The sequence below is a fragment of the Anastrepha obliqua genome, chromosome 1 (assembly GCF_027943255.1).
Source record: "Anastrepha obliqua isolate idAnaObli1 chromosome 1, idAnaObli1_1.0, whole genome shotgun sequence".
NCBI classification, from domain to species: Eukaryota; Metazoa; Arthropoda; class Insecta; order Diptera; family Tephritidae; genus Anastrepha; species Anastrepha obliqua.
In genome coordinates, this window is record NC_072892.1 from 75,867,168 (window position 1) to 75,880,196 (window position 13,029).

The 13,029-nt window shown below is 39.5% G+C and overlaps 1 protein-coding gene across 1 annotated transcript in view; it reads right to left on the bottom strand.

Annotated features, from left to right (window-relative positions):
- Positions 1-13,029, bottom strand: part of LOC129235428 (coiled-coil domain-containing protein lobo) — a 143,521-nt gene that overhangs the window by 1,514 nt on the left and 128,978 nt on the right. Inside the window, exon 9 of the mRNA XM_054869265.1 lies at positions 8,800-9,021. Within this exon, the coding sequence (XP_054725240.1) occupies positions 8,800-9,021 (222 nt within the window). The remainder of the gene's footprint in view (positions 1-8,799; positions 9,022-13,029) is intronic.

The following is a 13,029-nucleotide window of genomic DNA, read 5'->3' on the forward strand; positions in this document are numbered from 1 at the left end:
GATTCTGCTCTATCGCGTGTACGTGTTTTCCAGTGGTACAAATATTTCAAAGAGGGCCGTTCATCAACCCAAAAAACCACGCCAAAGTCACTCAAAAATTAAGATTATCCTGACTGTTTTTTTTCGATTACGAAGGTGTGGTGCACTCGGAGTTCCTTCCGCAAGGCCGATCGGTTAACGCTGAATATTATTTAGACGTTTTAAAGCGTTTGCGCGAGAACATTCGTCTTAAAAGGAAGGAATTGTGGGATAACAAGTCATGGTTCTTGCATCACGATAGTGCACCAGCTCACACATTACGTCTTGTTCGCGATTATTTGAACAAAAATAATGTTAATATCGTTCCGCAAGCACCGTATTCGCCTGATATGGCTCCATGTGACTTTTTCCTGTTTCCCAAGCTCAAGTTGCCGCTCCGTGGAAAACATTTTGAGACAATTGAAGTCATAAAAGAGAACTCGAAGAACACACTCGAGCTTGACTTGTTTACAGTAGCCCAGAAAACAAACTATGTGACATATCACGCTGAAATTTGCCATGTAAGCTTATAACAGTCCTACCAAAAAACAAAAAAATTATTTTTGCCATATGTCATCCGCGGGCCGTTTTATTGATAACGTCTCGTTCATATTTGAGCAGAAGCTACATATACTGCAGTTTTCCAGAAATTTCGTTGACATCACTGTCTTTGTAAGTCTTAAATATACCGTTGTGTGTATTTGTGTCAATAGTGTCACTTGCTACACATGCGCAGTATCAACCACTACTCTTAGTATATTAATGGCTAACACCGGTGGGCTAAGTAGTTTAATGGCAAACATCGGTGGGCCAACACAGAGCAAAATAAAGCTAATTAGGCGGCCACAAGCTCAATTCTCCTGTACGGCAGCGAAGAATGGGGAATTGTGCTAAACTGCAAAGCGAAGCGCAAAGCACTGTGCAACGAACAGCTGCACTTAGAGTTGCCTCAGCCTACCGCACTGTCTCAGGTGCAGCAATTTTCGTGATCAGCGGGCAGATACTTATCGACCTCATGGTCCGGGAACGAATAAAACGAATGGATGCGTGGGACTCCAAGAAGAAACCCGTCATCACTAATTTCTCAGAACGGAGATGCCAAACCATGCTGCGGTGGCAAAGCCGATGGGTCACTGAGCCGAGTGGTAGATGGACGGCGAAACTTATTCCATCAATTGAAAAATGGGTGCAAAGGAACTGCGGGAAATTGAACTACTTCTTAACTCAGTTCCTCTCGGGCCACGGATACTTCCGGAGATACCTATACCGCATGGGCAAGGTAACCGATTCCAAGTGCATAAACTGCGAAACGCTGAGCGATGTCGCTGAATACACATTTTTTAGTTGTAATAGATGGCTCGCGGAAAGAAATGCTCTGAGGGAGCAGAATGGCTACATTGCACCGAGCAAGATAATCAGCAAAATGCTCGAACGCGAGGACAGCTGGAACGCGGTAAAGAAATACATCGAGAACGTACTACGATAAAAAAAATCGACCTCCACACAGTGCAGCAAAGTGAATCCGCGCAGATAGAGACACAAGAAGACGAGCCTATAGCATGAAAGCTGGCTACAAATATGGTGGACCCAGACGTGGGTGAATAGAATTTGTCCTTTATGGATGCCGTTCTGGGCTCTCCCGAAGGTATTGATTTAGTGGCCATACCACACGATGCAGTAGACGCCGGTCGCTGTAAGAGCGAAGGCATTTTGAACCCTACCTCATTCACCAAAAAAAAAAAAAAAAAAAGAAAACTACTACTTTTAGTTGTGTCAATGTGCTTAAGGCGTTTGATTTAAGGTTAAATTAGAGGTGTATACCATAACGCCATAACCTTCACCATAACGATATTTACTGGCATATATTATTAGTGCCATAGCCAAAAGAGGCTGATATTTATATATACAGGGTTGGCCATATTAAACTGACCCATGTGATTATTAAAAAAATATGGAAAAAGAAACATTTTTTTGTGTTTCATTGTGAAAAACATTTAATTTAGTTCAAGGAGATTCGTTTACATCACTTTTTGAATATGATATCGCGCAAGTGGTCGCCCTTAGCACGTATTTGGATATGTACAGGGTTGGCCATCTTAAACTGACCCATGTGATTATTAAAAAAATATGGAAAAAGAAACATTTTTTTGTGTTTCATTGCGAAAAACATTTAATTTAGTTCAAGGAGATTCGTTTACATCACTTTTTGAATATGATATCGCGCAAGTGGTCACCCTTAGCTCGTATAGCGTAATGTGCCCGTTTTTCGGCGTTTTCCATAGTTTTGGCCAGCGTCTCGGCCGATATGGCGGCTATTTCCCGTCGGATATTGGCCTTAAGTGCGCCTAGTGTCTTTGGCTTGTTGACGTAAACCTTAGATTTCAAATTACAGTAAAAAGTTATAGGGTTACTCAATGGGTCAGTTTAATATGGCCAACCCTGTATTATCATTTATTTGTTCATTTCGAAAGTGCAGACTCTAAAGAAACGGTAACAACATGAACACTGAATAATTTCTTCATTAATGTAATGGCATTATATATAGCAATGCAGCAAATCAACAACCAGCTGATTATGGTTAGGCGACAAACCAAAATTCAATTGGTCGAGGTCGGTACGGCTACGGTTATGACTACGACATTGTGGCATGCCCCTTCTAATCGGTTACAAAAAGTAATAATGTAATGGCACTATTGCAATAAATATTACATTTCGAGGTATATTATTTGAAATTGTGCCTCTTTATCTGAAGAAAGGCATTGCACCTTTTTTATTTAAATATGATAATTCTTATTGTCGCAACTTTATTAGAAATGTATTGTTTTAACCCTTAACTCGAAACACTTAACTTAGAAAGTGAAATAGAGTTACAATTGTTTGTAAAAAAAACTTAAAACAAATCTCATGAAGCCGAAATAAAAACATTTTGAAATAATTTTGTGATATTTTTGAACTGCAAAATTAAATAAACTACCATCAAGCGTAAACTAATATTTGCCGTCTATCTATATAAGTGTCTGAGGAAAATATGCATGGTTGAGTTTGCGAATAGATTCGATAATTCTCTGACTGATCAACCTATGCCAATAGCCGTATAACCCTCCGAACTTAAAAACAGCGAAAATTGGCGGGAAAATTGTACTTGCTTTTTATAGAGAAAAACATTATGTATATATCATACTTTTCCATGTACAATTGCATATACAGTGAAATCTCGGTATAATGAACTTCGTTATAACAAAAAACTCAACATAACGAACTTTTCTTTAAGCCCTTGAAAAAACCTCGCTTTCACGAAGTTTTTCATACAAAAATGCTCTATAGTTATAACGAAGAATTTCTGAGTCTGAAAGCCATAGAGGCATAGCGAAGCAATTTTTCAAACTCCTCTATACAACGAAAATAAGATAAGGCAAAATCAAATTTGTGGCAAGCCGTTACAGTTCCGTTATCCCAAACCTCAGCAAAACAAAGTGAGAACAAAGCAAAATAAGCAACAGTCCCGTAATTATGTTACGTGTACACAAAAATGTGTGAAATTGTAGTCACTCGTACCTTGACTTTTGCCAAAATGAGTTCATAAAAAAGTAATTCAATTTCTATTCGCGAGAAAATAATAATAATTGAAATTGCTAAACAATTTAATATTCCCCAGAGTACTCTTTTAACAATTTTAAAATGTAGGGAGATTATTTGCAACACCAAGGCATTAAAGATGAAAAGAATGCGGGCTGCTGAATATGGAGACATTGAGCAGTGTTTGTTTAAATGGTTTTCACAATGTCGGACTCAAAACATTCCTTTAGGAGGTTCGTTAATTAAAGCCAAAGCTGAAGAATTCACTGTACGTATGGGGCACAAGGAATTTAAGGCTATCAGCGGATGGCTTGAAAATTTTAAAAAGCTCTATGATATCGGATTTCGAAAAGTGAGTGGGGAAAGTGCCAGTGTAAGTGACCAAGTTTGTTCTGACTGGAAAACGTTTATACCATGTCTGTTGGCAGAATATCAGCCCCATAATATTTTTAATGCAGACGAAACTGGGCTATTTTTTAAATGCGCACCAGATCGAACAATGGCACTTAAATCTGAGAAATGCCACGGCGGAAAACATAGCAAGGAAAGACTCTCAATAGTTCTGGCACTGAGAAGAGAAAATTGCTGGTAATCGGAAAATCGGCTAATCCAAGATGCTTAAAAAATATTAAAAGCTTACCAGTGGGTTTTGCGAACAAAAAAGCTCGTATGACTACTGAAATATGATTAAATTACTTAGAAAAATTTGACAACGAAATGACTAAGGTTAATCGCGGAGTGTTATTGCTCGTTGATAACTGCATGGCGCACAAAAATCCTACATCACTGAAATCTATCAAATTACAATTTCTGCCGCCATCGCCACATCGAAACTATAACCTGTAGATCTGGGAATAATTCAAAATTTCAAGCAATTCTATCACAAAGAGGGGGCCAAAATTATAATCAATGATATGGAAGAGGGGCGCAAGAGTAATATCAACGTTCTAAAAGGCATCAGAATGGCCCATAAAGCATGGGAAAACGTAAAACAACCAACGATTGTCAACTGTCTTGCGACATGTGGCTTTATCGACAGTCCAAATATTTTGTCCACAAATGATTGTGTTCAAGACAGCGAAGAATGGCTTGTTGTTAAAACCCATTTCAATTTGGATGAACGATTTGATGATTTTGTTACTTTCGATGATAACGTCAGTACTACGGGTCCTATTACTGACGATGACATTGTTGATAGTGTTTTGAACAGAAATACAGTCGATATTGTTGAGGGGGATGAAGAGGTCGAGAACGTTATCACTGCCAAAGAAGCTAAACAAATGGTTGAAAAGCTCCAAACTTTTCTTGAGGCACAGGAAGGTATAGGAAGCATCTGTTGATCGAAGTGCTGATGGCTGCATTTGAAACTTGCGCAAACAAACAAAAATAACCAATTATTTTAATAAAATCTAATTGAAAAAATGTATAACTTTTTATTTTTTATATCCACCCCAACGTTCAATAGGAATTTTGCCACACTCTTTCCATCTAAAAAAGAATGGAAGAAGGGATTCTCTCTAAACAACTTCGATACCACAGTCTATACAGATGGCAGTAAAATGGATTGTGGTGTTGGAGCTGGTATATATTCTCATAGACTTGGAATTGAAAAATCTGTGCGTCTCCCTAATACCAGCAGCGTCTTCCAAGCGGAAGTACTAGCAATTGGGGAAGCCTGTAGGTTACTAATCGTAGATTTCTCTTTTAAGGGCAATATAGCTATTCTTTCGGATAGCCAAGCCGCAATCCAGGCGCTGGACGCGACTATAACAACCTCTAAAGTGGTGGAGCAAAGTAGGAATAGCCTCACCAACTTGAGTGAAAACCATAGAGTAACCTTGATTGGGTCCCGGGACACCGGAACATAGAAGGTAACGAAAAAGCTGATGAACTGGCAAGAGGGGGATCTGCCATGAATAGCGCTCTTGCAGTACCAGTATTCACTCCACTAGGTGCAGTCAAGAATGCAATTTCCCTAAAATATAAGGTTGGCCAAAAAGTCTTGCGGTATTTCCGCAAGCTTGTCTTTGCAAGCGCGTAGTTCTAGTTGTATTCGTTGCATCAGTTCACGCTAGAGCTTTTTGGAAAGCTCTTTTCACGTGCTAACACGTGTTTGATTAATTGTTGTTTGCTTTTAGTCGTTCGTGAGTTATAGCGTCGCAAACATGGAGCAAAATAAAGAGAAAATACGGCATATTTTACAGTACTACTACGATAAAGGCAAAAATGCATCTCATTTTGCCAATAAAATTTGTGCAGTTTATGGACCCGATACAGTTTCCATTTCCACCACACAACGATGGTTTCAACGTTTTCGTTCTGGTGCAGAGATACCGGCATAGTAGCAGCCGTAGCATCGGCCAAGAGCTGGGCATGAGTCATCAAACCGTTATAAACCATTTGAAGAAGCTTGGATTCAAAAAGAAGCTCGATGCATGGGTGCCACACGACTTGACGCAAGAAAACATTTTTGCCCGTATGGATGCATGCGAATCGCTTCTGAACCGCAACAAAATCTACCCGTTTTTGAAGCGGATGGTGACTGGCGATGAAAAGTGGGTCACTTACGACAACGTGAAGCGCAAACGGTCGTGGTCGAAAAGCGGTGAAGCTGCCCAGACGGTGGCCAAGCCTGGATTGACGGCCAGGAAGGTTCTTCTGTGTGTTTGGTGGGATTGGCAGGGAATCATCCACTATGAGCTGCTCTCCTATGGCCAAACGCTCAATTCGGACCTGTACTGCCAACAACTGGACCGCTTGAATGCACCACTCATGCAGAAGAGGCCATCTTTGATCAACAGAGGCCGAATTGTCTTCCATCAGGACAACGCCAGGCCACACACATCTTTGGTGACGCGCCAGAAGCTCCTGGAGCTCGGATGGGGGGTTCTTTCGCATCCACCGTATAGTCCGGATCTCGCACCAAGTGATTACCACCTATTTCTGTCCATGGCGAACGAGCTTGGTAGTTGGAAGTTGTCCACAAGAGAGTCCTGTGAAAATTGGCTCTCCGAGTTTTTTGACAATAGGGAAGCGAGCTTCTATAAGAGGGGCATTATGAAGTTGGCATCTCGTAGGGAACTCGTCATCGAACAAAACGGCGTATATTTGACTTAAATCGCATTATTATAACCAATTTTATGAACAATTGAAAATTCAATAAAAATACCGCAAGACTTTTTTGACAACCTTATACCTTCGAATTGCAGATTGTAGATGGAGAGACCAGACGAAATGCAAAATCAGCAGCACATGAAACGACGGGACACCTGCAGACTTACGGCAATCATAACTGGCTTCTGGTCTATCGGAGAACAAGCCGCCAAAATGGGCATCCCTCACAACACATACTGTCATAGTTGTAAACAACCGGAGGAAAAAGAAACAATCTTCCATTTCCTCTGTGAATGCCCTGCCCTATGGAAGGACAGAATGTTAACCCTGGGCAAACCGCTGTTCGAGAGTCTCGAGCAACTGTCTGGCGTAGACGTCAACAGCCTAATAAGGTTCCTAAACCGCACAGACTGGATATAGTCCTGCTGCAAATAACTGTTAAACAATTTGGTAACGAGGATGTGGCAACAAAATGGTGCGGAAGCGCTAGTTGGATTCTGGATGAATCACCACTCTAACCAACCAATCCACCCCACTTTAGTGCAGTTTTATCATTATTTTGATGTAAACAGGTAAAAACAGTATTTATAACGAATTTTCAGATTCGTTGCATCGAGGTTTCACTGTAACAGAAATAATCACTTCATAAAATGATAAGGTTTGAGATCATTTCAGAATTGAAGGTGTACACTTTTTTAATTTATATATAGTTTATATACCACATTTCTTTATAACTGAGATATTATTTTTAAAGGCTGTTTTCATTGTATTTAACTAACTTTTAAGCATTTTCATAGGAAATGAAGAATTTATTGTGCAAAATTTGTATCCATTGTTTTATGTTATCGAAAGAACGCATTTTGCTTTGTATGTAATTCTTAAATACTTTTGAAATAGAGATATATATAAACATATGACACTCAGTCAGACATGTCAGTCCGTCCGCCTGTTTATCCATCTGGCTTGGTATCGGAAATGGACGAAATTGGTCAATAACCACGCCAACCTACCATATAACGGTAATTTTCAATACAGAAAAATGAACAGCTGCATAAGAACAATCGATATCGACAACTTTGGTTTGGCAGCCAAGAATGGCAAGCTATGTTGCCATTTCTCTTCAGGTTTGGCAAGTCATCTTGAATCACTTAACGCCAGAACAGCGATTGAGCTGCTGTTGCGGTGCGTAGAAAGCGCTATCGAGCCATGCTGACTGATTTTTTGTATCCAAATCAATCGACGATATGTCGTTCTAACAAAAAAAATCAAAAAATAAATACGGAAAAAGTAAACTTAAAAACAAAAAAGGGATCAGATTCCACATAAATATTATTAAACTCCGTTATCACAACACCCCCTTTCTTATGTTACAAGATGCAACTCGAGAAAAGTTCAGAAATGTTTGCGAGTTCACCTAGAGGAAGGCCACCTTGATACGTGGGCTTGCATTTATACCTCGGGCTTAACAATAGAAAAATTAAAATACATAGGTGGTTGAAAAGGTTTTTTTTTGTTTTTGAAATATTTTCCGTGATGAACACAACAGTTTTGCATTCGTTTGTCTAGTCTCGTTTCCAGGGCGATTTTTAAATTGGGTTGGATCAACCGTGAGCACATTTTTTTACCACAAGGTGAGCATTGCGTGACGTGTTAAATTTGCTGAATCATTTCGCTTACATCATCGATATTTTCCTGCTCAACAGCTGATTTTAGACGACCTTCCCGGAATTCGTCGGTAAGCGAACAGTCACTACGAGAAAGTTCATTGTACCAGCTTTTTACGGTGTTAAAAGTTGATGGTCTTACTCGCGTTGAAATGATGTTAGTTCATCGATGCATTTTTTCTTGTTAATTCACGTTTTTAGTTCAAAATAGGTATATAACCACGCCCTTCTCCCATATAGCGTTAATTCCATTTTAGGACCCACATTGATATTTTTGGAATACTTAATATAATATCACTATACTAATAATACTTAATATAATCACGCACCGACCCATTCGTCTACGGCGGCGGCCGCCAAGTAGTTCTTACCACAATGAAATTGACAAACTATGACAATCTCACAGCTCGCTTTTCAATCATCATACCTGTTTCATTCGTAAAGCTTTAGCGGCTCCGTTGTGCAAAGGATCAAACATATTGAATTTGAGAATAGGGTTTTTAATTTCTTGCCGGCGCAGATCGAAAATTCCGTGAATTTCTTCCACAAGCTTTTCAAATTGCTTTTTGATTTTCTCTTCGTGTTGAAGTTCTTTCAACAAAAGCTTATACAATTCTAAAGTCGTTGGATCAGGATCTGAAACGTTGGCCTGAAATTGAAAATTATAATTTTTTTATATACAAAGTACTTATGTACAAACAAATATTAGAAAGATATTTTATGAATGTATGCTTTCCAACAAAGTAAGGTGAGTAAAGGTAGTATGCTTCTACAATTTTTTTGTTTCTAAATCAGGACTCTAATAGCATTTGAACAATATATTAATAGCATTTGAACAATATATTAATGCTTTTGATTATGTCTAACGTCTAAAAAACTGGTTGGTTGGTTGGTTTAAGGGTGACCCCGCATCGGAGTGCCACAAAGACCACAAGTTGGGTCCGTTGTGTTGCCCTAGAGTTGGTGTCGAAATTCTGTATGTACAAAATTCTAAAAACAAAATTCTGCTTTTTAAAATTCTGCTTTTTAAAATTCTGCTTTTTTAAAATTCTGCTTTTTTAAAATTCTGCTTTCAAAAATTCTGCTTTCAAAATTCTGTATTACAAAATTCTGTATTAAAATATAATGTTAACAATGTTAAGGAGGGAATGTAATTATTTAATTTATTATTATTATTTTTTATTATTATTCGAGATATTAAATAAAAAATAATAATAATAATAATTTTTACTTCAGTTTCGATAGAATCCACAGTATTTTTGCGTAGAACTTCTTTTCGCGTGGGCGGCCTTCGGCCGCGCTTCAAAAAAATAACCCTCATCAGTCCAACTCCGGCTACGCAATCCACCGTATTTTTGCGTAGAACTTCTTTTCGCGTGGGCGGCCTTTGGCCGCGCTTCAAAAAAATAACCCTCATCAGTCCAACTCCGGCTACGCAATCCACCGTATTTTTGCGTAGAACTTCTTTTCGCGTGGGCGGCCTTCGGCCGCGTTTCAAAAAAATAACTCTCATCAGTCCAACTCCGGCTACGTAATCCACAGTATTTTTGCTTAGAACTCTTCTAAAAAAACGAACAGCTGCGAAGAATTAGTAAGAAAAGAAATGAATTAAGTCACACTACATATTTTAAAATAATTCCAAAAAATATTGTAATTGGCTAAACTAAAATATTGTTATCGCTTAAACATATACATATGTATATTTATGGAATAAATGTTTATTTTGTTACTTCTTGTATGACGAAAATCACAAAACTTGAATAAAGCAGAATTTTTCGCATTAAACATGCAGAATTTTGAAAAACCAGAATTTTAGAAAGCAGAATTTTTTTGCAATATACAGAATTTTGTAATACAGAATAATGACACGCTCCCTTTCCGCACCAAACCCAGATTTTTATTATAGATTTTGGTCCAAAATATTGATTCGTTTCGAGAATTTAATGAGAGATTCGATTTTCAGGTCCGAGAGTACTGAAAGATTGTCATTTGTTGGAGAGCCTAGAAGAGCGAGTCGACTTCTGGATAGGCCGGGACAACTGCACAGCACATGCCTGCTCTATACTTCCTCATCTTCGTCCTCGCAGTATCTGCCCAGGTCGTTTTGAGGAACCCCGAGCCGACGTGCGTGAGTGCCCAAAAAGCAGTGGCCGGTGATAAGAGATATTATATGCCTTAGTTCGTGTTTCGATAGAATAGACTGTTTCAGATTGTAGGATGGCCAGATTTGTCTGGTCGTAACGCAAGTAGTTTCCACTCACCACCTCCGATCAGCAATGTTGTGAAATTCTCAACCAATGACCATTTTACATGTTGAGAGCGGAATGTGGATTGTGGGTAAGTTACTAACATTTGATTGCGCAGCTCCAGCTCTTGCGAGCTCATCAGCTTTGCAGTTACCACTGTGGCCGGGTATCCAGATAACTTGGACAGAATTCTGAACACTTATCTCGTTAAGAGATAAGAGACAGGATCGAACCACATCTGAGTGGATATAAGAGGAGCTGAGTGCTCGAACGGCCGCTTGATTGTCAGTGAAAAAGTGGATATCCTCAAGTGATATTCTCTTTTCTAAGATAGTTTTCGCAGCATACCAGATAGCGCATACTTCCGCTTGGAATACACTACAGTAGTCGGGTAATCTAAATGATACATTGATGTGAAGGGAATTGGAAAAGATTCCAAATCCCACTTTACCGTCTTGTTTTGAACCATCTGTATATATAATCAGAGGGCCATCGATTTCGGTAAGATTTGTCTTCCATTCTTCCCTGGTTGGGAGTGAACAGGAGAATAGCAAGGGTGGTGATGGAAGACTTACATGATAGTCTATGTCGGAAGAGATAACAGTGTTCCTGTTCAGTGTGGCCGAATGGCCAAGATACTTTTTCCATTTCGATATGGCATTCATGCGTGTCGCTGCTTTTGCTGCAATCGCTTTGCCAGCCAGATCGATAGGGAACAAGTGAAGCAACGTATTTAGAGCCTTAGTAGGTGTTGTACTTAGGCAGTCTAGAAAACTACTTCGAATCATTTGGCTGACTTCAGACCCGGAATATATAATATTTAATAGATTAGATTCGATTATTTCGAGGTTTGCACTTTGACTTCATGGTCTTTGTGCTCTCTGCTCACCATTATCATACATTTATTAAGTTGAATAATGAACATTTGAAATATCTACCTAAGTTGGAATGTGCAAAATGTTTGTGACCCTTGGGGTCACTCACGATACCTTTCTTACACGCTATTAATGACGTCTACCACGTCAGGGCTTGAGAAAATCTTGGTTAAATCCCATAAAAAACTTGTTAGACTTCAATCTACCCTCAAATTAAAGCTTAAATCATTTCGCGATTTTGGCTGAGTTTAATAAAGCGCGCCAGTCGTTTCTTTCTCAAGCTAACCAATGCCAGTTGAAAACACCAAGTGAAGCCAAGTCCTTCTCCACCTGATCTTTCCAACGCAGAGGAGGCCGCCCTCTTCCTCTGCTACCACCAGCTGTTGCCAACGTGCAAAGGTCTAAAAATCTCACGCAGAATCTTTCTCTCGAACACTCCAAGCGTCGCTTCATCGGGTGTTGTCATCGTCCAAGCTTCTGCGCCATACGTTAGGACGGGCATGATGAGAGTCTTGTAGAGTGTTAGTTTTGTTCGACGAGAGAGGACTTTACTGCTCAGTTGCCTACTTAGTCCAAAGTAGCACTTGTTGGCAAGAGAGATTCTACGTTGGATTTCAAGGCTGACATTGTTATCGCTGTTAATGCTGGTTCCTAAATAGACGAAGTCTTTTACAACCTCGAAATTATAACTGTCAACAGTGAAGTAGGTGCCGATACGCGAGTGCGCTGACTGTTTGTTTGAAGACAGGAGGTACTTCGTTTTGTCCTCGTTCACCACCAAACCCATTCGCTTTGCCTCTTTATCCAGTTTGGAGAAGGCAGAACTAACAGCGCGGTTGTTAAGGCGGATAATGTCAACATCATCGGCATACGCCAGCAATTGTACGCTCTTACAGAAAATTGTGCCTGAGCGATAAAGTTGAGATTAAAGAAGTTACACGACAGTGAGTCACTTTGTCAGAAACGCCATTTGGTATCAAACGGCTTGGAAGGCCCTCCCCAATTCTATTGGGGCCGCTGGTATTGAGCAACGTCATTTTACATAGCCGTATTAGTTACAGACCAATTAGCTTCGGCAATTAAGTTTCACATATCGCTTTGAGTGAAAGAATGCACTATTAGTATTTGACAGCTAAAAATCGCGTTTCAACTGCAGTCTGGTTTTGTCAGAAAAAAGTTCTGCTAGTTCTTTAAAGTTTAAGCAGGCAGCAGCTTGCTCCTTGAAGCTGATATACGAGACTGAAAGAAGCTTTGCTTTTTATAGAATTAGTTTATCTATCGTTATTTTGTTTTTTCTGTATTTCTCATTAAACATACTTGAGAGGGTTACATACAACTAAGGCTTAAATTGCTGAAATGTTGCCAATCAAGTACAGATCGCTCGCGCAGCTGTTGCACGGGCATTACTCGCTACAATGATACTGGTCGCATCGCGAAATGTCATGGAGGTGGTCATCAAAACACTGCTACGTCACGTGACATGGTTTAAAAAGAGAAGAAGCGACTTAAGCGAGATCACCGACGAAGTGCCAATCA